The following is a 26776-nucleotide window of genomic DNA, read 5'->3' on the forward strand; positions in this document are numbered from 1 at the left end:
TGATGTATATGTGCCACACATGGGAATGACTGTCTTAGAACAAAAAGGGGGGGTACTGGCTATCCCCAAGTCGGATGATGAAATACCAGGCGGTATTAACTGAACAAGATGATGTGACTCTAAAGACGACTAACTTGTTGAATCCAGCAGCTTTTCTAGGTACAAACACAGAGGACGGCATATTAGAACACGATTGTGTGGAGACGATTGAATATACATAAGCGACGAGGGCCGATTTGAAGGATGCCCCACTTGAGCAACCTGATCAGGAACTTTTTACTGATGGAAGCAGTTTGTGGAAGGTGGGGTCCGTTATGCTGGGTATGCAGTAACTACACAAAACGCCCTAATAGAAGCAAAAGCTTTGCCCCCAGGGACTTCAGCACAACGGGCAGAGATAATAGCTCTCACCAGAGCTTTAGAACTGAGCAAAGGAAAGCGGGTAAATATATGGACCGATTCGAAATATGCATTCGGTATGGTCCATATACATGGAGCTCTATGGAAGGAACGAGGGCTCCTGTCCTCACAAGGGACAAATATAAAATACCAAAGGGAAGTTCTGAATTTAATAACTGCTGTGCAATTACCAGAACAGGTGGCTATCATGCACTGTAAAGCGCATCAAGGAGGAAGTTCTAAGATAGCCGAAGGAAATACATTTGCGGATCGGATGGCTAGACGAATTGTACGACAGGTACGGACAGTTATGGCTCTGATACCAACGAAGGTAAGCCCATTACAGAATTATATGAACCAAAAACCAAGATATTCAGAAGAAGATGTTAAATTGGCTGAATTAGTAAAGGCTCGATTGAACTCGGAAGGATGGTACGTAACCACTACTGGACAAGTTGTGGTACCACCTGCCATCATGCGGACAATTTTACAAACCAAACATCAAAAATGTCATTGGGGGGCAGAGGCATTGGTAACATATTTAAAAAGAGGAATGATCTCTATACAGATGTTAACAATGGCAAATTCCATAGGATCTAAATGAGAAATTTGTTTGAAAAACAATCCAGTAGTCAAAAGGAAAGTAGAAATGGGAAATATCAGAGTAGGTATAGAGCCGGGTGACTATTGGCAAATTGATTTTGTGGAATTACCCAAGATACAGGGATATCGATACTTGTTAGTAGGGGTTGACACTTTTTCTGGATGGCCAGAAGCCTCTCCCTGTCTCATCAATCAGGCTAAAGAAACAGTGAAATGGTTGTTGAAAGAACATGGTGTTTTGTGGATATCTCAAGGATAGAGCCGATCACTGCTGTGTACATATACCAAACGTAACTGCAGATATAGAATATGACATTGCTTCAATTAGGGAAAATTGAAAAGGAAGCTGAAAGGAAAAGGAAGAAATAAGTCAAAATTGGGTAGGAGCATTATTTGATGGATTGGGAATTCACCTTACTGGATGGATTCATTCCCTCATAGAGACAGTGTGTACCCTATTGCTTGTGTTCCTCGTAATCTATTTGGTATATTTTTGCATTCGAAGAGAAATAACCCGGAATACCAGTTGGACACATAAAACATTGGAGCAGTGACTCGAGAATATCCACGACAACCCAATAACTCCTCCTCTTACCTATCAGGAAACTACTACATGAGTGAAAATACTTGCAAAAAGATGAAGTATTTTCAAAGGGGGAAATGTTAGATATATAGAGTAATTAGACTTGTGAGTTGCTTGATTTATGTTCTGTTAAGCCTGTTGCTAACAGTTTGAAACTTGCTGAGTTTTTTAGTACCGCATAAAAAGTCCTGACAGCAAAGACAGACCTTGGCCGAGCTGGGTGTCTGCACTCAAGGCTACTGGAAAGTTTGGTAACTAGGATGTGGAGATAAATATATGAGACTATCCAAGCGAAGCAGTACTCCCCAGGCGAAGCAGTACTCCCCAGGTTACTTCAAAGCAGAACCTTTAAGATAAGAAACGAAGATGCATACCAGTACCAGTCAGAAAGAGATAAGAAGAATGCTGGTGAAAGCATCATTGTTGGAACCTATCCAGGACTCAAAAGGTGAAAAGTACACAGCGAGGAAGACGTCTTACTTCATCTGAGGAAGACTACTTACTTCATCTTGAGACCCCTGCCCACGACCACCAGGAGGCACTGCGCAAGCGCAGAACATATGGAAGTGACTTTTGTACTCATTATAATACGAAGCGGGGATAGGTCATGAATATGTATCAGCATAGTGGGAAAGGTGATGCATATGTAATACTTTACAGGATAAATTGTGAGCACGTTGTAACGGTCTTCAGAACCAGATTTGGGTGGGTACCCCTGGTTCCCGGGCCTCGGAATAAAGCACCACATATAACCTCCTTAGAGTGGTTATGTGTTCTTCCTCTCGGCTAACACTGAGAAGGGTGTGAGGGCAGGAGCAGCCCCTGGGCAGTGCAGCTGCTGGTGCTGTCACTGGGAGCTCAGCACAAGGGCCCTGCCTGGCTCTGGCAAAGCCTGCAGAAGCCCACTGGGCATTTGCGGAAGGCAGGAGGGGTCCCTGGTAAAGCCCAGGCCAGCGCCGAGCATTGCGGAAGGCTCCAGTGCTCTGCTGGTTCTGGCAATGCATTCTGGAAGGTGACAAAGGCCCTGGCATGTGCAGGCACAGCCCAGGAGCCCGCTGGGCCATTGCAAAAGGCGGCAGGGCCCTGGCAGTTCTAGTGATCCTTTTGCCGTGCATTCCAGAAGGCACCATGCGAGCTGTTGGGTTCCAGCAATGGAAGCCCTCCAGGAACTGCGGAAGGCAGTAGTGTCCCTCACGGACTAAGGCATGCCCACCGGGAATTCTGGCAGACAAGAGGGGAACGTTGGGGCTCTGGCAAGGGCTCTAGAAGAGCGTTGGCCATTGTGTAAGGAGGAGGAGGCCCTGGCAGGTACAGCCGATGCCTGCAAACACCTACCAGGCATTCCAGAATGTGGGAAGGAGCTGTGGGCTCTGGCCACCCCTGCGCAATCCTGACTGGGGCAATGCCGCGGGAGCCCCTGTGCTCCCACAGGCAACAGTGCCAGGACTGGAGCTGTGCTGGGCCTCCCCTGCCCTTGGCAAGCACTGCCCAGCCCCAGCAACACTCGGGAGCTCGTGCTTCCTCAGCCCAAATAAATGCTGCTTCCAGCTCCGTGCCCATCCAAAGAGCTGAGCTCCAAGAGTGCAAACGTCCAGCCCCTGCTGCCACAGCAAAGGGTCAGGAACAAGGGTCAGTGTTTAAAGGCAGCGGGAACTCAGCACCAGCAGCCGCTCGCTCAGCACCCGGGTGTTTCAGAAAGCAGCATTCTTTATGCAGTGCTGGGTGCACTTGCTAATTGTTTCATAAAGGTGAGCACTCCCGGACACTTGCTGACAGCAGCTGTATATTTAGCATACTCATGCCTTATTCATAGCTTTCCCAGGAACTAATTCTAATATTTTGCATCCTAATTACGCATGCGCTTTCTGGCTGAGTGGGGTCTCTGGTGGTCGCTGATAGTCTTCCTCACTCTGTTTACTGAATGGCTCAGTTCTTGCCACATGCTTGCAAGGTCCTAGTGCTGGTTAGCAGCTGGTATGTCCTTGTTTCTGTTCTGTTCCAGTCTCGCTCCACGCTGGGCACCACTCTGCTGTCTTAGAGGCTGCATCCTCGGTTTTATTTACTGTCTCCTTTGTTGTTGTCAGTCCCATGATGTTGCTTCCCCCATCAGCCAAACATTCCTTTCTCTCTACATGTTAGTAGTATGAACAGTTTTGGTTTAATTCTACTATGTTAAAAGCACACACGCTATAGTAAGTTTAGATTTAGGTTACATTTCCCTCCCTTTGAGGGACTTTATTGGATAACATATATCCTTTAAGTCTCATTCTTACCCTTTACCCATATTTGATTTCTAATACACTATCGTGACCAGAACTACTAACAAGGGAATCATGATACATGCAAGGATGTAGGCCAAATTATTACTATAATTATCGACAACACAGTTTGCTAACAATATCCAATTTGGTAGCCAGGAGTAAGTCCATGCCATAAATTCTTCAAAATCCCTGGGTTAGTACCATCTTCTAACTGCGTGATGGAAGATCTTTGTCTGCTTTCCCAGATTTCTGCCCTAGAATCCCCATCCCGTGGATATCTGCCCCTCTGGTCTGTGTATGTGCCCAAGGCCATACGGTTCTGCAACTGTTACCTGGGGTAGGCTGGATATCTCACATTCTGTAATGCCTGTATAGCACCTGGGCGTACAACACCCAACGTACATTTCCAAGGTCCCATCCCCTGGGAAGAAAGGGCCCTTCTAGCAGTATTATTACACAACCAGTAGACCACCCTTTCCCTTCTGGAGCATTCCAATAGCCAGTTTGGGGTCCCTTAATCGGGAGTTGCATTGTCCAGCTACACTCTGGGTAATGTCCTACCACAATATTACCAGAGCTAAGAGTTTTACCCAGTGCCAGCAGGTATTGTCTGAGATCCTGCTTTCCCTGCAAAAACATATCACCAGGAACAAAAGGCAGTTGGTAAGGCCGCCCATACATCGGTTCATGTGGACTCACATGACTTTTTCCCAGCTGTATTTGTATCCTCAACAAAGCAATTGGTAGGGCTTGTAACAAGTTAAACAAGTTTCTTGACATATTTTAGTAAATTGTAACTTGAGTGTCTGATTCCTACGTTCCACTTTCCCACTAGCCTGAGGTCTGTATAGGGTAGGCAGATCCCACCTGATTCCCAAACCCTCTCCCACCTTCCTAACTACTTCTGCAACAAAATGCAGACCTCTGTCCAAGGACAAGCCTGCTGGTACACCATATCAGGGTATTATCTGATTCAGAATGTGTTTTACTACTTCATGAGCCATATTGGTGCAACAAGGGAAAGCCTCCGGCCAACCAGAAAACATATCTATTAGTACCTATATATGTACGTATATATATATATATACCTGAGCTCATTGTGCTGTGGCAATTCTGTAAAGCCCACTTGCCAATAGTCTCCTGGACAATTGCCTTTGTTGTTCCAGGCGGGGGTCTCTTAGCATCTAAACAAGGTTCACACTTCGTTATAACACTTTTATAATTCCAGCCATTTGCATACTCAGAGCTTGGAGCTTTAAAGCCTCAGTCATTGATTCTGTTCCCCCATGAGTTGCCTGGTGGTTTTCTTCTCGTAAGAGGCTGGGCAATTATTACTTGCCTGTTTGGTGTAACCCACCATCCTCCATCATGCTTCTTGGCTCCTAATAGACTAGGTAATTTCCCATCCTCTGTTTGATAACTTGGAACTTCCTTATCCAAGCACTGATACTTATGAGGCAATATTAATGAAAGGTCCCCACCCACAGCTTCTTCAGCTGCTTTGTCAGCAACGTGATCACCAATATTCACTGGAGTGTTATCAAAGTGATGTGCCTTAAAAGCAAATGTTGACTTTCTGACAATTCCAGAAGTCTCAGTAGCACCATGAGCTCAGCTTTCTGTGCTGATGTGTTGGGATGGGATGCGGGGCTTTAGCCTCTGTTATGTTTGGTTACCGCAGCGTATCCTGCTTTCCGGTTTCCATTTTCATGAAGCTGCTCCCATCCACAAACAGTTGGTAGTCCACATCCTTCAGGGATGTATCTGGCAGGTCGGTATGACTGGAATACACCTGCTCAATAGTCTGTAAAGAGTTGTGAGTCAGCTCTCCTGCTTCTGGATCGGTTGTCAAAACCACCGCTGGGTTCAAAAGGTTAGTTACTTTCAATTCTACATCCTCTTGTTCTAAAAGCACAGCCTGATATTTTAGCAGCCTGCTTGGGGAAAGCCAATGACTGCTTTTCTGTTCCAGAACGGTTGTTACCATGTGAAGTAGAAATACAGTCCATTCTTGTTCCAAAGTATTTGACAAAATTTTCTATTAGAGGCTCTAGTCCTTTTCTTGCTTCCAGTTTTCTAGGATATTGTTTCTGTCTTACGGGTCTGATGTTTGGTTTCAGATGAATAGTTCCTGCTTCTGCATTTTGTGATCATCCCGGTGCTCCAGCAGCCCATACTTGCGGGGTGTATTCTCCACTTCCTCTGGTATATCCAGCTCAGTGGCTGGTTTCTGTAACATAAAAACTCGAGCCTCCACAGCCTTTTCATCAGGAACATGTATCTGAATTTTCTTTCTTTAAAGCTAATTTATGCATGTAATTTACTCAGTATATCTCTATCCAGTAACAGCTCCCAGGAGCACCCGGGGACCCCCCAGCACCCCCGACCTGCTCGAGGAGGTAGAGCACGGCCGACACCTCCTGCACCCTCCGGGCGATCTGCTCGGGGCTGTTGGAGCCCTTGGCCTTGTCGGCCATCTCCCTGTACAGGGCCATCTGCCACTGCATGGGGGGACACGGGGCCATGGTGACCATGGGGACATGGTGGGGCACATGGGGACCATGGGGACACAGGCATCACAATGACCATGGGGACACGGGGGTAGCTGATTCTGGAACACTCCATGTTCAGGTGTGCGAGGCCATGGAACCTGTCACCGGAGGCAACGGGAGATGACAACTGCCCCACAGAACACAAGCTACGGGTGGAGGAGGCAACAGCAGCTCCTCTGGTGGTTCCCGTCTTGGTGTCTTGGTGCCGGTGACGCCTGTGGACACACGAGCGTGGAACGAGGTGGGTGGCGATCGCGTTCTTCGGGTGCTTTAGGAGTTCCCAAGAACACCTCAAGTGACTTCACCAGAGTCGCTGCTTTGGACTCGGTGTGCGAGTTCCTCTGGCTGAGCCAGCAGCCGAGCATTCCGGCTGCCTTAAATCCTGGGATCTCCCTTCATTTCTTGTGGGGAGAACAAGGGCCTGTGGGGACGGCACAAGGGGGAACGGCCTTAACCTGACAGAGAGGGGAGAGTGAGATGAGATCTCAGGCAGAAGTTCTTCCCTGTGAGGGTGGTGGGACACTGGCACAGGGTGCCCAGAGAAGCTGTGGCTGCCCCATCCCTGGCAGTGTTCAAGGCCAGGTTGGACACAGGGTCTTGGAGCAACCTGCTCTAGTGGAAGGTGTCCCTGCCCATGGCAGGGGTTGGAACTGGATGAGCTTTAAGGTCCCTTCCAATCATGTACATAAATATTTAGTGCCTCTACAACTGAAGTGTTCCGCAGAGATCAGGTTTTGATAAAAGCTCCTGGTGTGCTGAATGCACAGTGGGTTTGTGTTTGGGTTCTGAAAAGGGATTAGAGCTCAGCTGAGGGAGTGACCCCTGGTGTCACAGAGCAGAGTGTGTGTTTCCTTCCTGTCAGTGGTGGATTTCTTGGGGTAAAAAGTCCCAGCTATTTCTGGAGTCCCCAGCTGTGCAGGTCCTAGCAGGGCACTGCAGATACAGTTGAAAACTGCCTGGCTGTTTGCTTGGTACATAGTTGAGTTGATTTGGAGATAAATCTGACTATACAGATCTAACACCAAAAGGAGTTGTTCACCTCCACGTGCAGTAGACACACAGATCACTTGCTGTGTTACGTGCACTTGCCATTTATTGAGGAAACTATCCATGGGCTGGGAAAGGAGGGAATTTTTAGTTAATTGTTGTTCTTCCTGGTAAAACCTGTTGGGCTTTAGCATCTTGTTCCATATTTTCCATGGTAATTAGAATGTATTTTTTTATTAAAAGTAGTATTTCATTCCCTACTCCCCTGTGTTCTAGGAGAAACAGCAACAAGGGTCTCCCTCAATCCATCTTTGTCACAGAGTGGTGTGGTCACCTCTTGCCTCTGTGCCTACAAACAGAGTAGTGCTGAATTCCAGTGATAAATTGAGGGACATTTTTGGTTGGTTTACTCAGTTGTTAAGAGTTTGTTAAATGTGTTTAAGTACCATTATCTGTACGAGGAGGTTTCTGTTATAACATAACTTGTCCAGCTGATTTCCATGCTCTAATGTGTAGCAGAATGGTTAGCAACAAACAGAATAGAATAGAAATTAGTGAAATTATGGTAGGATGTAAAATTGGACTTAAAGTCCCAGTTGCTGTTGGTGACCATCCAAACGGGGCATCCCACCAGGGATGTTCTCATGGTCAGCGTGTGGACTTGCTAGTGACAGGTTAATGGTTGGACTCGATGTTCTCAAGGGTCTTTTCCAAATTAAATGATTCTGTGATTCTAAGAAAAGTTGATTTTTAGCCTTGACTCTGTCTCTCAGCAGAGAAATGACACTGCAGGAAGGCAGTGTGTCTCCCAGCTGAGGGAGGGAACATGAGTGCTTGCTTCAGGCTGTTTCACGTGGTGGTCCCCTGAGACTCCTACCAGCCCAAAAAGAAACCCAGGATGAGATGCCTGGATTGAGTCAGCTGCATCACTTCCCCCAGCAGGGGTGGCAAAGAAAATCCCTCCCTGTTACTGCTGGAGTGTTCTCCTTAATGATGGGACAAGAAAAGGAGATTACAGGGCCTAATTGTGTGCCTGATAGTTGAAATGTCACTGCAGAAATAAGTGTGTCTCCCAGCTGAGGGAGGGAACATGAGTGCTTGCTTCAGGCTGTTTCTCATGGTGTTCCCCTGGAGCTCCAGGGACCACTTGTTTTGCCCCCTGCTTTTTGGATGGGGGCAATAGAAAGGACACAGACAGCAACAGGAAGAATGATCGTATTTTACTATTAATATTAAGGTAATGTAGAAACAAAATTATATATTGGATAAAACAGTTAGCTTGCTATGCTCTAGATTTAAGCAATGAACAGAATAAGCAAGGTAACGCACTTAATCATTGCTGTAAGAGAAAGAGAATAGTGGTTAAGAAAAAGATACATCCCCAATTACCTAAATGCGTTCCCATCATCCAGATCCGCAGTCGCTGGGGGGCCCCTGTTGCAGCAAGGATTTGGGGAACCTCTCCCGGCAATTGGGAAGTTGTGTGTGGTGCGTCCACCTGTAGATGAGGTCTCCAGAGTCGCTGCAAGAGGGTCCAGCTTTTGTAGACCCAAATCATCAAGTCAGAATGACTTGCATATTCTGTTGTGTGGAAGCATCTGGTGGTACACCCCCCGACCAAGCGAGCCCAGGGCTTGGCCAGAGCCCGGGGCGCGGTTGGTGGGTTTCCTAAAATACCTTGCAGGGAATTGCACAAGATCCTTGCAGGCAGTTGCACAGAATCCTCACAAGAGTCATCAGACTTAGAGTGTCCATTCTGGTATTAAACCAGGTAGCATAGGCGGTTTGTTGAGTCTATCTATAAGGTACAAAGATATTTGTTGAGTCTATCTGTAAGGTATTTGGGACCCTGGTTGGTGGGACCCACGGGGCTTGTTATGAAAATTCTCTTCCCCCTAACAATTAAATAAACCAGTCTTTAAAGTATTAACATTCTTTTATTTATATATGTGTGTATATATATATACACACTGTAATGCGATGAGGTGGTAGATTTTTACTGGAAGCTTCAGCTCAGCCCTGGAACTAGGACTTTTCTTTATGGTATCTTAGAGCTGTCTGTGAAGGAGAAGAGGTATTGCAGCACGACAGAAATAATGGCAGAATCCCAGCCCCTCCAGCACGTCTTTGAACCCCTCCCACTGTCCCGCACACCATTAATCAGTATCTCTTGCAGGACTGGCTCCAGGGACATCTGGATCAATAGACAAGAGCAGGACTGCAGCAGAAATAGCATTAGCGCCTGGCAGAGTTTGACTAGGACTAGTAATTGGTAGGGAGGGTGCTAGTGCTTAGGCCAAGTGACTAGCGCTAGTACGTGACCGTTTGAAGGGTATGAGAGCCCTGTGTAAAACCACATTTGGGGTTCCCCAGTGTGTCTGGGACACCCTTGTAATTCTCTACTTTGCATCCCAGCCTCTCGCCGCAGTGGGCACGGGCCACTTGCGGATCGTGGTGGCAGTTTCGCAAGCCAGATGGGACACAGCCGACTCGCCTGAGCCGGCGTCTCCCCAGAACCTGGGCCCCGATGATCCGCACTGCCGGCTGGTGGGTGAGTTCGCCTCCAGCTACTCCGCTCTCAGGGCAGCAGGAACAACATCTCCATGAAGGTTTCATACAACCCTAAGATAATACTGCAGAAGAATTGGGGAAAAAACAAACCAAAACAAAAACCTCCAACAAAACAAAACAACAAAACCCAAACACCAAAATGTAAGGCAATGAAGAAATTATCAAAGCTTTTGTGCACCCTTTATAAAAAAATCTGAACTCGTTTGAAGTTGGCTGCTAAGAAGGAGACAAATAACTGTTAGAGCTGAACCCAGGACACCTGTGCAGCAAGAATTGGCCAGCTTTGCAAGGATTTATTCCCACCAGAACACTAAGATCCAGGTTCTGCTCTGAAACACATACAGAAATACGTGTATTAGAAACAAAACCAAAAACCAAACCCCCCCACTTCAGACCAGATGTGAGTTGGCTTTAAGGATCACGCTAAGTGTGGCCCCGACACCAGAAGCACCTGAGGCTGCAGTGCTTTTACAGTGAGAGAGAGAACACTTGTAAAGAGAGATGCGAGGCTTCCACCCTCCCTATGGCTACCCACAACCCAAACCAGGTACAGTCGGAGCAGACAGGAAGGGGATGCTTTTGCTCTGCCTTTCATTTACTTTAATTAGTTCTAACTGTGTCGTCCCTCTGATTCCAGAGTTCTTCCTTTTTTCAGGTTTTTTTGAGACATCTGTGTCACCTTAGGGCAAGATGCTACTTAGAAATGTAATCCAGGCATGCCAGGGAATCCACAAGGCTAAATGAAGGCTAACTTTATTTCTGAACACTGGTTTGAGTTTATACCCATGCTGGTAAACAAAGAGAAAAAGAAGTGTTGTCAGGAACTAAACCCCCAGGGAGGTGCTGATCTCTTCTCCCTGGGATCCAGGGACAGGACACCTGGGAGTCAGGGGAGGTCCCACTTAATAGAAGGAAGCATTTCTTCACAGAGGGGATGTTCAGGCAGTGGCACAGGCTTCCTGGAGAGGTGGTTGCTGCCCCAACCCTGTCAGTGTTGAAGAGGCATTTGGACAATGCTTTAACTTTTGGTCAGCCCTGAATTAGTCAGGCAGTTGGACTAGATGGTTGTTGTAGGTCCCTTCCCAATGAACTATTCTATTCTATGCTGTTCTGGTCTGTGCTGGTCTGTGCTGGTCTGTGCTGTGCTGTGCTATCCTATCCTATCCTATCCTGTGCTGTGCTGCGCTATGCTTTAAGCTTTAAGGTCCCTCCCAACCCAAACCATTCTATGACTTTATGAGTCTGTGACTCTGCAACAAGCAGTGGGGAAGCCAGGCTGGTGTCTGAGCTAGCTTGGATGAGGTTTTGTGTTTGCTGCTGTGGGATAGGAGGGAGTGGCTGGAGGAGGTGAGGAATCTGGGATGAATGTGAAGTTCTCTGAGTCTTGGATGCTCAGTTTGAGTCTGAGGGAGGCATGGTTTTGTCCCTTAGCTGGAATGGAATCAGCTGCTGGTGAAAACGTAGGCCCTGAAGGAGAGTGGTATCTGGAAGCCGTGCTCAGAACGCTTGCTCTGATAGCAAAAGTGTTTTTCCTCTGGAGACAGACTAATCACAGTCGATAGGCTGCCTTGTCCTGTCTGAGGAATTGTCTTGTCTGAGAAATGTCTCCTTGTAAAGAGGAACCAGCTCATACTCTTTTCCAGGGGGTGGGTCCCATTTCTAGGACTTTGCTATCTCCTGAGAACAATCTTTCTCTTTGGTGCTCATTGGCAGAGGTCTTGGGGCCCATCTGGAGAAAAGCTCATTGTGTGTCAGCATTGTCAGACACGTGGTGTTTTGCTTGAATTCCTGTCCAGTGAAAATAGGAACTGGGAGTGCTTTGCAGCAAGGGGCTGTTTTGGGGATGTGGGGAGCTGTTTAGCTCTGTGTGCCAGCTGTAGGCTTTCCTGAAGGAAAAGGAAAGGCCTGTCAGCCCTGCCTCATATAACCCAGGGGAGGTGTGTGGATGGGGAGTGTGACTGGGACGTGAGTCCAGGCAGGAAAGGGTTCACACGCTTTCTCAAGTAAAAGAGACAGCTTTCAACACTAGAAAGTCAGAGGAGGAGCAGCTGCCAGTGTAGTAAATTTCATGTAGAACAGGCTTCGGAGCTGGTTTCCTAAGGAGTGGTTTCTCTCTTCTGGCTTCTTTTGCTAGATCCATACCACTCTTCTAAGGGTGTAACAGCATATTTCCCACCTTCGCTGCTGTGAAATCTTTTAGAGGGACATGTGGTCATTGGGACACACTTTCTTCCTCAGGCTGTAGCTGCTCTTTGTTGAGGAATTTCTCCACTGTGCCTGTAGAAGTCAGCGGAGGAGCTGTGTGTTGCTGTTGGGCTCCTACTGAACTTCAGCCTTGTGTCGTGTGCCTGCACAGCAGGGTCTTGCAACGCTGTGGGGGGGAACATTTGCCAAGCCCTTCCCCTTCAGTGAAGAGTTATGTTCTAGAGAAGCACGTGTTGTCAGCCTATGGAGCCCTCGGGAATGGGATGCTGCCTTTCAAGTGGAGAACTGGGGAGACCTGCAGAGCATGAAGGCTGCGCCTTGGGATGCCTGTGGTCCATCTGTGCTGTGAACCCAGCCTGCTGGTGGAGAAACTGCAGTGCTGGATGCTGTCCCTGTGTGTAGTACTGGCCTGCAAAGTGGAAGCAGGAGAAAGAAGGTGAAATTGTTCTGAGTGTAAAGGGGAAGAAAGGTGAAACTGATGACTATAATGGTGAGCAATGTCCAGAGATCCCTGGTCTTAGGTAAGAATCTTGTTGTGTGGTCTGCTGGTAGAGCAGAGGTGTGAATTTAAAGAGCAGCTGGAAAACAAGCTGGTTCATGCTACTAGAAATACCTCAATGCATTTATGAAACTTGAGTCTTCCTGGTCCCTTCCCTGTGACTATTGTAGCATGTTTTCTGTTTCTCCTTCTAGATACAATTGCTGAGGCTCTCTAAAATGTCTTTACACTTGTGGAATTTCATCCCATATGCCATACGTGGAGCGCTGGCACTTCTTGGCTGCTGGTGGATCTATTCTCATCTAAAAAGGCGGGCAGCCTATCAAGACGAACAAGCAATAGCCCCAGAAGAGCAGCAGGAAGAAGCGCCTGGGGAGGATTCAGCACCCAAAAGAGAACCATGTGTTCCTCAAAGACTGCTTCCCTTGCTGGAAGAGGAATGCACAAAAGAATGAAACCTCAACCTCCCTGCTTTCAGCAGGGTCACGGCTGCCCTCTCTTCTCTGTCAGACTGATGAGAGGCTGGATCTCTCCCAGGACCTTCCAGACCTGCCAGTAACAATTCAGGCCAGCACCCTTGAGGACAACAGTGTAAAACTAGAAGAAACAGGATCTCAAGAGGAAAGCACAGATGCATCTGAAGGTGGGACATGTGTGGAGGGCCCGTTGCAGAACACAAGGCTGTCTGTTACATTAGGCCAGCGTTCAGAGTCACTGAGCGTATCTGCAAGCCCCGACACGTGTGCTGAGCAGAGCTGCGTGCCAGTGAAACTCCTCGTGCTCTGAGCTACCTGAAGAGAGCAAAGTGCCATACAGCAATGGAATGGTCCAGACGTGCATCATGAGTGCAGCAAGGCACCAAGGGATGGATGGAGATTGCCCACAAGGTAAGGGATTTGAAAATCCTCCTACAAAAATGTGGTGAGCAAGCATTTTATGTGCTGTAACACTTTTGCTTCAGAACATGTGCAGATAAATCTTCCTCATGTTTAACTTCCCCATAGATGCCTATTTAGCCCTCAGGTGCAGGTGGGTCTGCATTTGCTTTCAGAATTCCCATCTCCGGGATCCAACAATAGCTGGGTGATCTTCAGGGTATACTGCAAAGGGGTGAAGAGGCTGGTCCCTGTTCAGTACAAAGCTTATTGTCTAAAGCTGAGCATATTCTGGAGAAGCCCAGTGAAATGGACTGTGTCTGGATGCAGGCCAGGCTGTAGGAGACCTTGCTGGTTTGAGACAGACCTGCTCATCCCAATGGTTTCTGCTTCAGTTGGGCAGGCTCTAGTAAGCCCTGGGCTCCTCTCTGTGTTTGTGAGCTGCTGCTGGAAGGAAGCCTCGAGGCAGGTTTCTGAGGCGCTGCTGGATGAACCGGGGAAGTGCTCTGATGAACTGTGATAAAATGGGTCTGTTCAGACCTTGCACCTCCCTTTTTGCTTGGCAGGGCAGGTGCGTGCCAGAAAATCCCAACAGGGAGCAGTGGTCATGCGGTTCCCCCATCTCTCTGTGTGTTGCTGTTGCCTTCTAGATCCTGGATGATGTGTGCGTGGCAGAACGCAAAGCTGTCTGAGCAGATGTTAACCTGTGTGACCTTGGGGATGGATGTTAAAATCCCTTCTAGGATGCTGAGGTGCCAATAGCCCTTAATGACAGGGCCAATAGCCCTTGTAATGCCTATGAAGTAGCTGGAATGCTGGTTGCTGCAAGACATGGGGATTGAGTTTGCCAACAATTAAGGATTAAACTTGCAAAGCATTTTCTGTAGTGAGAGTAACCATAGGAAGAAATTGGTTTTGCCTTGTTGTGAATGCTGGTGTGACAAAAAGGTACAAGTGTGTTGTGGAGCCTGGTGGTGACAAGGACTGAGAGCTGTGCACCGAGACAGCTGAAGGGCAGGGAGAGGGGATAGAGCAGGGCAAGGTGCTCATGTGGGAGCAGAGGTCACACAGCTGACCCTCCCAGCCAGGCTGTGAGGCTTCCATCCTCATCCTTGCCTAGGAAGTCCATGGCAAAGAGCTGCACTGTTTGACTTTGTAGGCATCTGTGCTGTGTTCCTAGGTAAGATGTGGCAAATGTGAAGCAGAAGACACTGATGTTGGTACTGAGGAACTCGATGCCTTCTTCCATTTAGTGAAACATTTTCCAAGGCCTCTGCTCAATGAAGGGGCTCCAGGAGGAGGAGAGTACGTATTGGCAGGAGCCCCAGGAAATCCCAGAGGGACAAATGCCAGTTTCTGCCCCTGCAGGGGACTCACCTGCACTGGCACAGGCTGGGGCTGCCTGGCTGGGAGCAGCCCATGGCAAAGGTCTGGGTGGGCAGGAGCTGGACAGGAGGCAGCGTGTGCCCTGGCAGCAAGGGAGGACAGCAGCATCCGGGGCTGTACGACCAGGAGCATGGCAGGAGAACAAGGGAAGGGATGCTCTGGAATACTCCATCCAGGTTTCAGATCCCCAATCCATGAACGCTATTGGCAAGCAGGAGTGGGTTTAGCAACGGGCCCTCAGGACAGGCAGGGACTGGAGCATGTTGCCTGTGGGGAGAGGCTGGGGGAGCTGGGCTTGTCCAGCCCGGAGAAGGGAAGGCTGATGGGACCTGAGATCTTGGGAAGGGAAGGCTGTCGGGGACTGGCTGCCTGTACTGGCTGCCTGCCTCCTGCCTCCTGGTAAGGAGGACATGGAGAATACAGAGCCAGGCTCCTCAGCATGGTGCCTGGTGGGAGGACAAAAGGCAATGGGGGATAGCGACAGAGGAGAGGTTCAGCCAGGACATACAGAAACCTTGTTCCCATACTCTCAGTCAAGTGCTGCATCAGGTCCCCCAGGGAGGCTGTGCAGTCTCTGGCCTTGGCCTTTTCCAACTCAGGCTGAATCAAGCCTTGAACCGCTTGCTCTGACCCTGTTCCTGACAGGTTGGACTTGAGACCTCCTTGGGGTCCCTTCCAAGCTCTGTTCTCTTATGATTCTACAGTGATGGGGTTATGAAGAGCACAAAGATGCTCCAAGGGCTGGGGCACGTCTATTATGAAGACAGGCTGAGAGAGCTGGGGGTGTTCAGCCTGGAGAAGGAAAGCCTCCAGCCAGATGCAGGAGAGGGACAACTGGGTTTACTGACTGTGTGGATCAGGTGGCCTGGCACGTCAGTCCCAAAGGACTATAAGGCTCCTGTAGACACCGGTGCACAGTGTACCCTGATGCCATCAGCCCATGGAGGGGCAAAACCCATTTGTATTTCTGGAGTGACATGGGGGTCCCAGCAGCTGCCTGTACTGGAGGCTGAAATCAGCCTGACTGGGAAGGAGTGGGAGAAGCTCCCCGTTGTGGCTGGCCCAGGGGTTCTGTGCAGCCTTGGCACACACTATCTCAGGAGAGGGCATTGCAAGGTCCCAAAAGGGCTTTTGGTAGAGCTGCCCTGGAGACGGAGGAAGTGCAGCAGCTGTCCACCTTGCCTGGTCTCTCAGAGGATCCTTCTGTTGTGGGGTTGCTGAAGGTCGAAGAACAACGTGTGCCAATCGCTACCACAGCAGTGCACCGGCAGCAATATCGCACCAACCAAGACTCCCTGATTCCCATCCATGAGCTGATCCATTGATTGGAGAGCCCAGGAGTGCTCAGCAGGACCCACTCACCCTTTGGTAGCCCCATATGGCCAGTGCAAAAGCCTAATGGAGAGTGGAGACTAACAGGAGTCTATCGTGGCCTGAATGAGGTCACGCCACCACTGAGCGCTGCTGTACAGGACATGCTGGAACTTCAATGTGAGCCGGAGTCCAAGGCAGCCAAGTGGGATGGCACAATTGATATTGCCATTGCATTGTCTCAATCCCTTTGGCAGCAGAGCGCAGGCCCCTGCTGGCAGCGTGAGGAGGAAGCGGGATCCAGCAGTGGCAGCATCCAGCTGGTGGCAGTCCCTGCCCCGAGCCTGCCCAGGCCTGGGGGAGCCCTCACTCCCCGCTCTGCAGTGGCTGCCCCAGGCAGCCCTGGGCTGGCTCCAGCGCAGAGCTGCTCCCCTGGGGAGCCCCCAGCTCCTGCCAGGCCACCCTGGGGCGGCTGGGGGGTCTCTCTGCCCCCCTGCGTGATGGAGGGATGTGGGCAGGGGGAGGGAAGGGCAGCGCAAGGGACGGGACCACGCCGGGGAGTGTCACAGACCGGGTCACAAAGGGCCCCGCTGTGACCCGCCGCCGAGGGCGCGAGGGGCAGGGCGTCCAGTGCAAGCTGGACCTGGAGCTGGGATAGTCCCTGTGCCAGGAGCTCTCCTGCTCTCGGGAACCTTCTCTTCAGCTCTCTTTGGACCCAGCCTGGATGTGCTGGGCTGCCTCCAGCTGCCATGGCCCCCAGTGGGCAACAGGGGCACTTGCTGGATCTGCTGCTGCACACCTGAAGGGAAATGGACTTGGAGCTGTGACTCATTGTGCTTCACAGGGGAATGGTTCAGAGAAATCATCCTTGTAGGGATAACTGAAAAGGCTTTGTTAATGACCAGTGGTAATTAATCAGAGCCTGAATTAAAATCAAATATGAATCCAATGCTGATTAAGCAATACTTGAATTTTAATTCAGCTGTGAATTCACAGTGATTTGAAGATGATATAAATGATAATTCAGACGATGATTTAGATAATGAATTTGCCTTCCAACACCTAACGGGATGCCTACAAGAAAGCTGGAGAGGGATTCTTTTAAAGAGTATGTAGTGATAGGACAAGGGGGAATGGCCTTAACCTGACAGAGAGGAGAGATGAGATGAGATCTCGGGAAGAAGCTCTTCCCTGAGAGGGTGGTGGGACACTGGCGCAGGGTGCCCAGAGAAGCTGTGGCTGCCCCATCCCTGGCAGTGTTCAAGGTCACATTGGACACAGGGGCTTGGAGCAACCTGCTCTAGTGGAAGGTGTCCCTGCCTGTGGCAGGGGGTTGGAACTGGATGAGCATTTTATGTGTGAATGAGCCCTGTGGGGCCAGTTCCTGAACTGCAGGTACGGAGAGAACGAAGAAGCCTTTCAAGAAACAGAAGGCACAAGAAAACCCCAATTTTCTGAGCGCACTGGAGACCCCACTGTCCATGGAGGCCCTTGTGTTTGTTTATCTTCAGAGTGGCCCAGGACCTGGAAAAGGAGATCCTTTCCCTCCTGCAGTGCTCAGGACTCTGCTTAGGACCAGTTAGAGTGTGTGGGTGCAACTTGGTGGTAGATTGTGTTGCTTTGCACACAAAGCTGTGGTTTTCTGGGCACTTCACAATGCCTGTGAATTCCCCACAACCCATCCGTCTTCTTTCATAGCCCTGCTCACAGGCCTCAATCACCTCAGATGTCCCAGTTCCTTGCTTGCATCCTCCAGGTAGTCCCAAGGCCCTCCAGACTGTTGCACCCTGTTGCTTTGCCTGGCCAGTGAATGCTGGGGTAATTCCAGTTCCATAGGAACCTGCTCATTAACCTGGAGACTTCCTCAGGTGCTGACAAAAGACCTTTTCTGTTTCCCCTCCCTGATCAACTAGTTTGTAACTGTGAGCACAATGTCCCTCTTACTGACTCCTCTGATCCTCAGTGACAAAAGCCAACCCAACCTCTTGCCTGTCACAGAGAAGAACTCCAGAAATCCAAGCTTCCCCTTCATGCAGGGAGCATCCTCCCTCCTCATCTTTCCTATCTCCATGCTACACCTGCTGGGGTTCCAGCCATCAAAGGGACATGAGATTATCTTTATAATTCTCCCCTTACAGAGATAGATCTAAGGAACAGCATTTTAAATGATGCCTCCCAGAGTCCAGTGCCTTTCTTCCTGGGACAAGAACAGACCAGCACGTCCTGGGGAAAAACATTCTTTCAGCACCTTGGATGCAGCCCCTTTGGTCCCATGGACTGGTAAGGGTGTAGTTTGCAAAGTAACCCCTGGCTTGATCCCCATCCAGCCCTGGTTGTTCCCTTTCCCATCCAGAGTCCTGTCTCAAAGCACAAAGGCCTGGGAGACATTGCTGGTGGGAACTGAGGCAAAGAGGGAACAGGCTGTCTGAGTTCTACGTACATATATTCTTGCTCTACTTAGTCGTGGTCCTGTGTTATCTGGTTTCTTCTCACCTCGGTACCCTTGAACTCCTGTTTGAGTTGTACTGAGTTTTGCTATGACCCATAGCTGTGCTTGGAGGATGCTGTCTCTGAAGGCCAGATGGACCCAGGTACACAATTAAAATGCTTGGGCTGTTCCTTGTTTGAACCATGAAGAGAACAAGTAAAGACCCTGCAGTGACATAGTTAGTGTTTGCTCAATGCCTGAGGGAGCTGACCCTGTTGCTTTGCCTGGCCTGTGAATGCCAGGGCAATTCCAGTTCCATAGGAACCTGCTCATTAACCTGGAGACTTCCTCAGGTGCTGACAAAAGACCTTTTCTGTTTCCCCTCCCTGATCAACTAGTTTGTAACTGTGAGCACAATGTCCCTCTTACCGACTCCTCTGATCCCCAGTGACAAAATCCAACCCAACCTCTTGCCGGCCACACAGAGGACCTCCAGAAATCCAAGCTTCCCCTTCATGCAGGGGATATCCATCCTCCTCATCCTTCTTGTCTCCATGCTACACCTGCTGGGGTTCCAGCAGTCTAACGGGACATGAGATTATCTGTACAGTTCTCCCATTACAGAGCTAGATCTAAGGAACAGCATTTTAAATGATGCCTCACAGAGTCCAGTGCCGTTCTTCCTGGGACAAGAACAGACCAGCAAGTCCTGGTGAAAAACATACTCTCAGCACCTTGGATGCAGCCCCTTTGGTCCCATGGACTGGTAAGCATGTAGTTTCCAAAGTAACTCCTGGCTTGATCCCCATCCAGTCCTGGTTGTTCCCCTTTCCCATCCAGAGTCCTGCCTCAAAGCACAAAGGCCTGGGAGACATTCCTGGTGGGAACTGAGGGAAAGAGGAGATAGGCTATCTGAGCTCTACCTCCATGTACTCTTGCTTTATTTAATAGTAGTCCTGTGTTATCTTGTTTCCTCTTTAACTGTTCCTGAAGTATCAGCAGCTCATCCTGGTGCCCTTGAATTCCCGTTTGAGTTGGACTGAGTTTTGCTATGACCCATCGCTGTGCTTGGAGGATGCTGTCTCTGAAGGCCAGACAGACCCAGTCACACAGTTAAAATGCTTGGGCTGTTCCTTGCTTAAACCATGAAAGGAGTGAGTAAAAGACCCTGCAGTGATGTTCTTTGTGTTCACTCAATGCCTGAGGGAGCTGTGTCCCCTTCCAGCCCCAGGAAGGGGGCTACAGTCCCAGGAGGAGCTGAGACAAGGAGCTCACATGTAGGTGCCTTTTAATGAAGACCTGACCAGGGGCAGGAGGGATCCCACCTCCTGTAGGTTTTGTGGTGAGCATGGGAGGGAGCTGAGTCCCCTTCCAGCCCCAGGGCTACAGTCCCAGGAGGAGATGCCTCAACTAACCAGGCTGAATCCCTTCCTTCAGCAGGGGTAAAGGAGATCCCTGCCTGTCCTGTCCTGGCTGTCCTGGCTAATGGTGGGATAAAGAACAGGCCACCTACAGAATTGGTTGTGTCACCATCCCTGGAGGTATTTAAAACACACGTATATGTGGCACTTGCAGACATGGCTCATTGGTGGACTTGACAGTGTTATCTTAATGGTTGGACTTGGACTTAAGGGTCATTTCCAACCTTAATTATTCTATATTGCTTAGAAAAGCTGATGTTGAGACCAAACTCTGTCTCTCAGCAGAGAAATGACACTGCAGAAATAAGTGTGTCTCCCAGCTGAGGGAGGGAACATCAGTGCTTGCTTCAGGCTGTTTCCCGTGCTGTTCCCCTGGAGCCCCAGGGAGCCCTGGAGGGAGCCCAGAGGGGCAGAGGCAGTGCCACCTTGGGCTGGGCCTCTGCTGCTGAGCTGGGCCGGGCTCCTGGGACGCAGAGAGATGCTGGCAAGCGGGCAGCGCTGCAGAGAGACAGCTCTGGCCAGGAGCAGGGCTGGGGCACTGCCTGCAGGCACCGAGGGCAGACCTGCGAGCCTCAGAGAGCTTCAAGGCACTTGGCAGTGGAGGATGCTGAGAGCTGCCTGCAGGAGAAACCTTCCCAGCCCTGTGCATGGTAAGGCTCTGGGTGCAGGGCAATGCAGCTGCAGTTCCTGGAGAGATCTCCTCAAGCTGCTGCCTGGGACAGTCCATGGGATCTGTCAGGAGGACTCTCTTAGTTTCTGTGTGTAGATAAGGAGGAGGATGTGCTCTAGAGCAGGGCTTCCTTCTGCACCCTTCGAAGGACAGGACAAGCCAGGTCCCTTGTCTTAAGGCTGGCTGCAGGGTGTGAATGTGGGTGTGCAGCCAGGGGTGCCCAGCGCTGTCCTTGCGAGCAGGGTCCCTGCACCCCAGGGGCTGTGTGCCGGGGCAGGGACTCTGCCGCCTGCCAGGGTCAGCACTCAGCCTGCCCGGGAGCTCCCCATGGTGCTGGGGGAGAAGCTGAGGGGGAAGGAGTGACCCCAGCAGGGCTGCCAAAGGGCGCTGCTTCTGCAGAGAGGGTGCTGTGTGGGTCAGGGCTGCTCAGAGCTCAAGGTCACTGCAGGAGTTTCCTGGGGAACTTATCAGGATGCACAGCAAGTCAGGGGCTACCTGAAAGGGAAGGATCCTGTTCTATCAGTTTCTGCTCTGATTTTGTTGGGTGGAGAATTTAAAATAAAAATTAATGTCTTGATTTAGGAGAAGGCTCTAAAATTCTAAATCTATTAGAATAGTTACTGTTAGAGGTGAATAAACCAGGGAGCATCAGAAATCAGCACATGATGTCTCACAGACATCATCAGTGAAGTTTTCCAACCTCACCAGGGTTGGTGTGAGGTTCCCATCAGAGCCTGCAGAGGCAGAGATGCCCCTGGGCAGAGCCCTGCTGCCGGGAGGGGGTGTGCAGGGCAGAGCTGAGCACACAGCCCATGGGATGGGCTCTGGCAGCACTGAGAGGGAGCAGAGCTGGGCACAGAGCAGCAGCTCCTGGCAGGGACAGCTCCAGGCAGCAGAGCCATGGGCAGGGAGTGGGGGGAAAGCGCAGCCCAGGCCTGGGGAGGGTGCGTTCAGGCAGCTCTCTTGGTGTCTGGCACTGGAGGTGGCTGCTGGCCATGCTCTGCTGGGCAAGGAGCTGACTGTCTCTCTAGAACATCTCCTCTGCAGTTCCCTGCCTGTCTGCTCTGCCTGTCCTGCTGGGCTTGCGACCTGCCCCCAGACAGGCACAGCTCTCCTGTAGGGTCCTCACGAGTGCGGAGCATTCCCCTGAGGATCTGGATTCTGGGCTCAGAGTCCTTTGCTTCTGCTGCCAAGGGCTGTGTCCTGCTCTGTGTATCACAGCTGCACCTTGGGCTGGGAGAGAGAAGTTCTCTCCTTTGAACCAGCAGGGCTCCCTGGCTGGCACCAGAGTCCACTTGTTCTTTATCTCATTCTTTGTCTCTTCTCTGTTTTTTATTTCAGAGTTATCTGTGTATGCAGTAATACTTGGGGCATCACAGGGGCAAGTGCAGGGCAGCTGGGAACAAGACTGATGGACTCTGCAGCTTTCCAGACTATGCACTAAACAGGAGGCTGCTGAGCCCTTTCATCTGTCCTGTCCTAATACTGACCACATGTTCACTCACAAAAATTAGGATTTCTACAGCTAAAAATAGCACTTGTGAGATGAGAAATTTATGAGAAAATCCTGATAAAGTCTCGCTGAGGCTCTGCTCTGCAGCCACAATCTTCATAGTTGTGAGTGTAGACACTGAACCTCTGTTACATCTGGCATCCCTCGTGGATATTGGAGCTTTCACAGAGCAGCGTCGTGAACCCCCAGCAGCAGCACAGAGCTGAGTCCTTGGGAGCCACAGTGCTTCTCCCAGCACACTCAGCCACCAGCACCAGAGAAAGTATGATGCTTGTGAACTTTGGGGTGTGTGGTGGAAATCTCATGAGAAATTGACTGGTTTTCTCCTGAGAAGTCTCCCCTAACCTGTCACTGCCTTTTTCTCCTTTCAACAGTGCCCTGTGCCCAGAGGCAGCAGATGTCCAACGGCAGCTCCATCACCCACTTCCTCCTCCTGCCATTCGCAGACACGCGGGAGCTGCAGCTCTGCCACTTCTGGCTCTTCCTGGGCATCTCCCTGGCTGCGCTCCTGGGCAACGGCCTCATCATCACCAGCACAGCCTGCGACCAGCACCTCCACACCCCCATGTACTTCTTCCTGCTCAACCTCTCCCTCCTGGACCTGGGCTGCATCTCCACCACTGTCCCCAAATCCATGGCCAATTCCCTCTGGGACACCAGGGACATCTCCTACACAGGTTGTGCTGCACAGGTCTTTTTCTTTCTCTTCTTCTTTTCAGCAGAGTATTCTCTCCTCACCGTCATGTCCTATGACCGCTACGTGGCCATCTGCAAGCCCCTGCACTACGGGACCCTCCTGGGCAGCAGAGCTTGTGCCCACATGGCAGCAGCTGCCTGGGGCAGTGGGTTTCTCCATGCTGTGCTCCACACTGCCAATACATTTTCACTACCCCTCTGCCGAGGCAATGCTGTGGAGCAGTTCTTCTGTGAAATCCCCCAGATCCTCAAGCTCTCCTGCTCACATTCCTACCACAGGGAAGTTGGAATTCTTGTTTTTCCTACTTTTTTATTTTTTGGGTGTTTTGTTTTCATTGTGGGTTCCTATGTGCAGATCTTCAGGGCCGTGCTGAGGATCCCCTCTGAGCAGGGACGCCACAAAGCCTTTTCCATGTGCCTCCCTCACCTGGCCGTGGTCTCCCTGTTTATCACCACTGGCACATTTGCCTACCTGAAGCCCCCCTCCCTCTCCTCCCCATCCCTGGATCTGGTGGTGTCAGTGCTGTACTCGGTGGTGCCTCCAGCAGTGAACCCCCTCATCTACAGTCTGAGGAACCAGGAGCTCAAGGATGCTTTGAGGAAACTATTTGAATACAATATGCTTGTGATTAAAAGGTGCCCATTACCCGACTAGGACTCCCTGTGTATCTCTTGTGAAGTCCTGAATAGCTTTTCTTCATATGTGCGTAAGTTTTACTTAGTGCTTTTTTTTGTTGCTGCCTACCTGTTGTGTCCTTGACCCAAAGACCTCATGTACACACACATCTGGGCTCCATCTTTGGGTAACTCAATAAAGAAACCAGCAGGCAACCATGAGTCCCAGCTCCCATCTCTGCACATCTCCTCTGGAGCTGGGGAGCAGCCCCAGCATGCAGGAGGGGTTCAGGAGGCAGATGCCCATTGCCCCATGGAGGAGCCACCCTGGTGGCCCTTGGGGCTGCCCTTGCTGCCTTGCTGGGCACCCTGTGAGTCGGGGGTGCTGCTTCCCTGTGCCATGGCCACAGACAGCAGCAGGACATGGTCATTCCAGTGCTGATCTCCCCTTCCTTCCACCGTGTCCCCTTGTACTCTTACATTTGTGTAAGCCCTGAGGTGTCCTATAAGTGATGACAGTGCTGTTGTCTGTACAGCGGCATCCCTGTGGCTGCAGGCAGGCGCAGCCCATGTGAACCACAGTGTCAGAACTGGTCTCTGTGCAAGCACCGCTGCCACCAAATGGGCTCCTCAGGGCAGGGCCAAAGGCTGGAGGCCTCTGCCAAAGCTGGAGTCAGGAATACACCCAAGGAGCTGTACTAGGGTTCTTACGGACTCAGGGGGGCAGGCTCAGAGTCCCGGGGGTCTGCTGGGGACCAAGTGCTGGACCAAGAGCTCCCTTCTTGGTTTCACATGTCCAAGAAAACTGCAACAGGTTTGTCTTACTTGCCTGTTGCTGTCCAGCCTGCAGTGGGGCTGATGACAGAGGCCATCCTGGAGAGGAGCTGTCTGCATCCAGGAGAGCTCAAGGGACCTCCAGGGACAGTGGTGAGTCTGGGTGGGCAGTGAGTGGCATTTCCTAAAGTGAGTGACAATCCAAGGAGGAGTTTCCCAGAGGAAATGGTGAACCTGAGGAGACCACAGGCTAATGAGCACGCTGCAGTGGCAGGAGAGGCTCTGAGGAGACTTGGAATGCCCACAGGCTGATCTAGTGCAGCCCTGCCCTGCCCTTTGTGCCATTGGAGATACCCCATGGTCCTGCCCAGCCTTGTGCTTGGCTACTGAGCCATCGAGAAAGACAGAAGGGGGCTCAGCAGCAGTGATCCCCATCCAGCTGTGTGTGCTTCCCTGCCTGACCAGCATGGCTGGTGCAGGGTCATCCCATGGCCCCAGGCACTACAGCCCCATCCCACTGCCAGCTCGGGCCCTGTGGGGAGCTGGTGCTACTCCGAGATAATCCCCAGAGTCTTTGGTGCCCTAAAGCACATCCATGGTGCAGAGCCAGCAGTCCTTGCCCTCCGTCTGCTCCGCCTGGCCTAGGAAGTGGCTGGAGAAGGTTTGGTGTCCAACACTTGTCATCTCTTGGTGCCATTCTCCCTCCTGAATAGTGGCATGGAAAGAAGGATGGAACACTGTGACAGGGCTTGAACTGAAGGAAGTATTGACCCAAAAGCCACATCATTTTGCTGCTATCCTTCAGTCCCAGTGTCCAGCACATGTCCTTAAGACAACCTTCCACACCCACCAGCCCAAAAGTTACTCTAGGTAAGGATCCTCAACCAGGGCTGAGCTGGAAGGCTGGAATCCAGCTGTGAGTGCATGAAAGACGAGGCCTCTCCTGGGTCCTGTGCAGCGCTGGCAGCCTCTGTGATCCCCAGCAGAAAAAGCAGAGGAGAACTTGAGAAACTGTAGACCAACCCCATAGCCATCAGGGCCTTCAAGATGAGTCCCTCAGTCCAAATCTCCCTAGTCTTCCTTTTGTTCTGTACGTAGTTATAGAAACTGTTTTTGTTGTCCTTCTGGTCACTTGCCAGATTCAGCTCGAGCTGGGCTTTGGCTTTCCTAACTTCATCTCTGCATGCTTGGGAAGTTATCGATGTCCTCCAGAAGCCTTCTGGATGGGATGCACTCTGCAGTGTTGTTCCTAGACAGCTATCAAGGTGGTTTAACTCTAAGACCAGGAGAACCAGGGTGTGAGAACATGAGGCTTCTTCCAGTACCTGAAGAAGGCCTCATCTACCTCTTACAGATAAGCAGTCACTAACAGACACCCACTGAAAGGTCACATATGTTGGTCTGCCTGGCTAATCCTAACCCACAAGTTCTCAACAGCCTCATCATCTATCCCAAGGCAGAACTCCAGCCTTTGCCACTGCAATTTTATTTAACTACTATCTCCTCTTTTTATTTATTATCTCTCATGTCCTTTAGTTCCTATTGCTGTGACCTTGTTAGAAGCACCACAAGCCAGGTGAGCCATCTGCACACACACATTAACCACTGACACAATGGAGCTTCACTCCAAACAGACCTCGAGAAACTGGGATTTGACATACAGAAACCTCAAGAAGTTTTCTTAAGAGAAGGGATCTTCTCATTCCAATCTTCTGATGCTCTTCATCAGGGGCAGGATCACCCCAATTTACTGGTGTTTGGTAGAGTGGAACTCATGTTCATCAGAGCAGCCCGTATGGTGCTGAGCTTTGGATTTGTGACCAAAGCAGTGCTGATAACACACTGATGCTTTAGTTATTGCTGAGCAGTGCTTGCACAGCACCAAGGCCTTCTCTGCTGCTCATGCTGCTGCAGCAGCACGTAGGCTGGGGGTGCACGAGAAGCTGGGAGGGGACACTGCTGGGACAGCTGACCCCAACTGACCAAAGGGCTGTTCCACACCCTGTGTCACCATGAGTGAGCGAGCGGCTGTGTGGGACTGAGCTGTCTACCAGGTTAAACCACAACACCCGCACATCAAGGCAGGCTCGGACATGGCTGCTTGAGGAGCAGCCTCAAGGGGAAGGGTTTGGGCACCTCGAGGGATGCCCCAGCAGCCTCTGGTGCTAAACTGGAATGTGGCTGTGAGCACATTGGGCTGCATGGGGAGGAGCGTGGCCACCCAGACAAGGGCAGGGATTGTCCATCTGGACTCAGCACTGGTGTGGCCACATCTGGGATGGTGTGTCCCAGTGTGGGGCTCCTGTTCTGGAGGAATCTTCCCAGATAGGGTTCGGGGTCATGTGTGGAGAGGCTGAGAGACCTGGCCTTAGGAGCTCAAGACATTTCTTTCCGAGATGACTGCACGTGTTTTGTATTGGGAAATAG

The 26776-nt window shown here is 50.6% G+C and overlaps 1 protein-coding gene across 1 annotated transcript; it reads left to right on the forward strand.

Moving 5' to 3' along the window:
- The first annotated feature begins 5550 nt into the window (after positions 1-5550).
- LOC115618829 (olfactory receptor 14A16-like) lies at positions 5551-23615 on the forward strand. Its single transcript, XM_030510764.1, has 4 exons — positions 5551-5719; positions 6190-6245; positions 6478-6639; positions 22655-23615. Exon 4 carries the CDS (start codon positions 22662-22664, stop codon positions 23613-23615), a length of 954 nt encoding a protein of 317 aa, XP_030366624.1. The 5' UTR covers positions 5551-5719; positions 6190-6245; positions 6478-6639; positions 22655-22661.
- The last annotated feature ends 3161 nt before the right edge of the window (positions 23616-26776 follow it).

This window comes from Strigops habroptila, unplaced genomic scaffold (genome assembly GCF_004027225.2).
Source record: "Strigops habroptila isolate Jane unplaced genomic scaffold, bStrHab1.2.pri NC_044298.1_ctg1, whole genome shotgun sequence".
NCBI classification, from domain to species: Eukaryota; Metazoa; Chordata; class Aves; order Psittaciformes; family Psittacidae; genus Strigops; species Strigops habroptila.

Coding starts and splice junctions, on each gene's coding strand:
- LOC115618829 (XM_030510764.1), top strand. CDS start 22,662: ATGTCCAACGGCAGCTCCATCACCCACTTCCTCCTCCTGCCATTCGCA.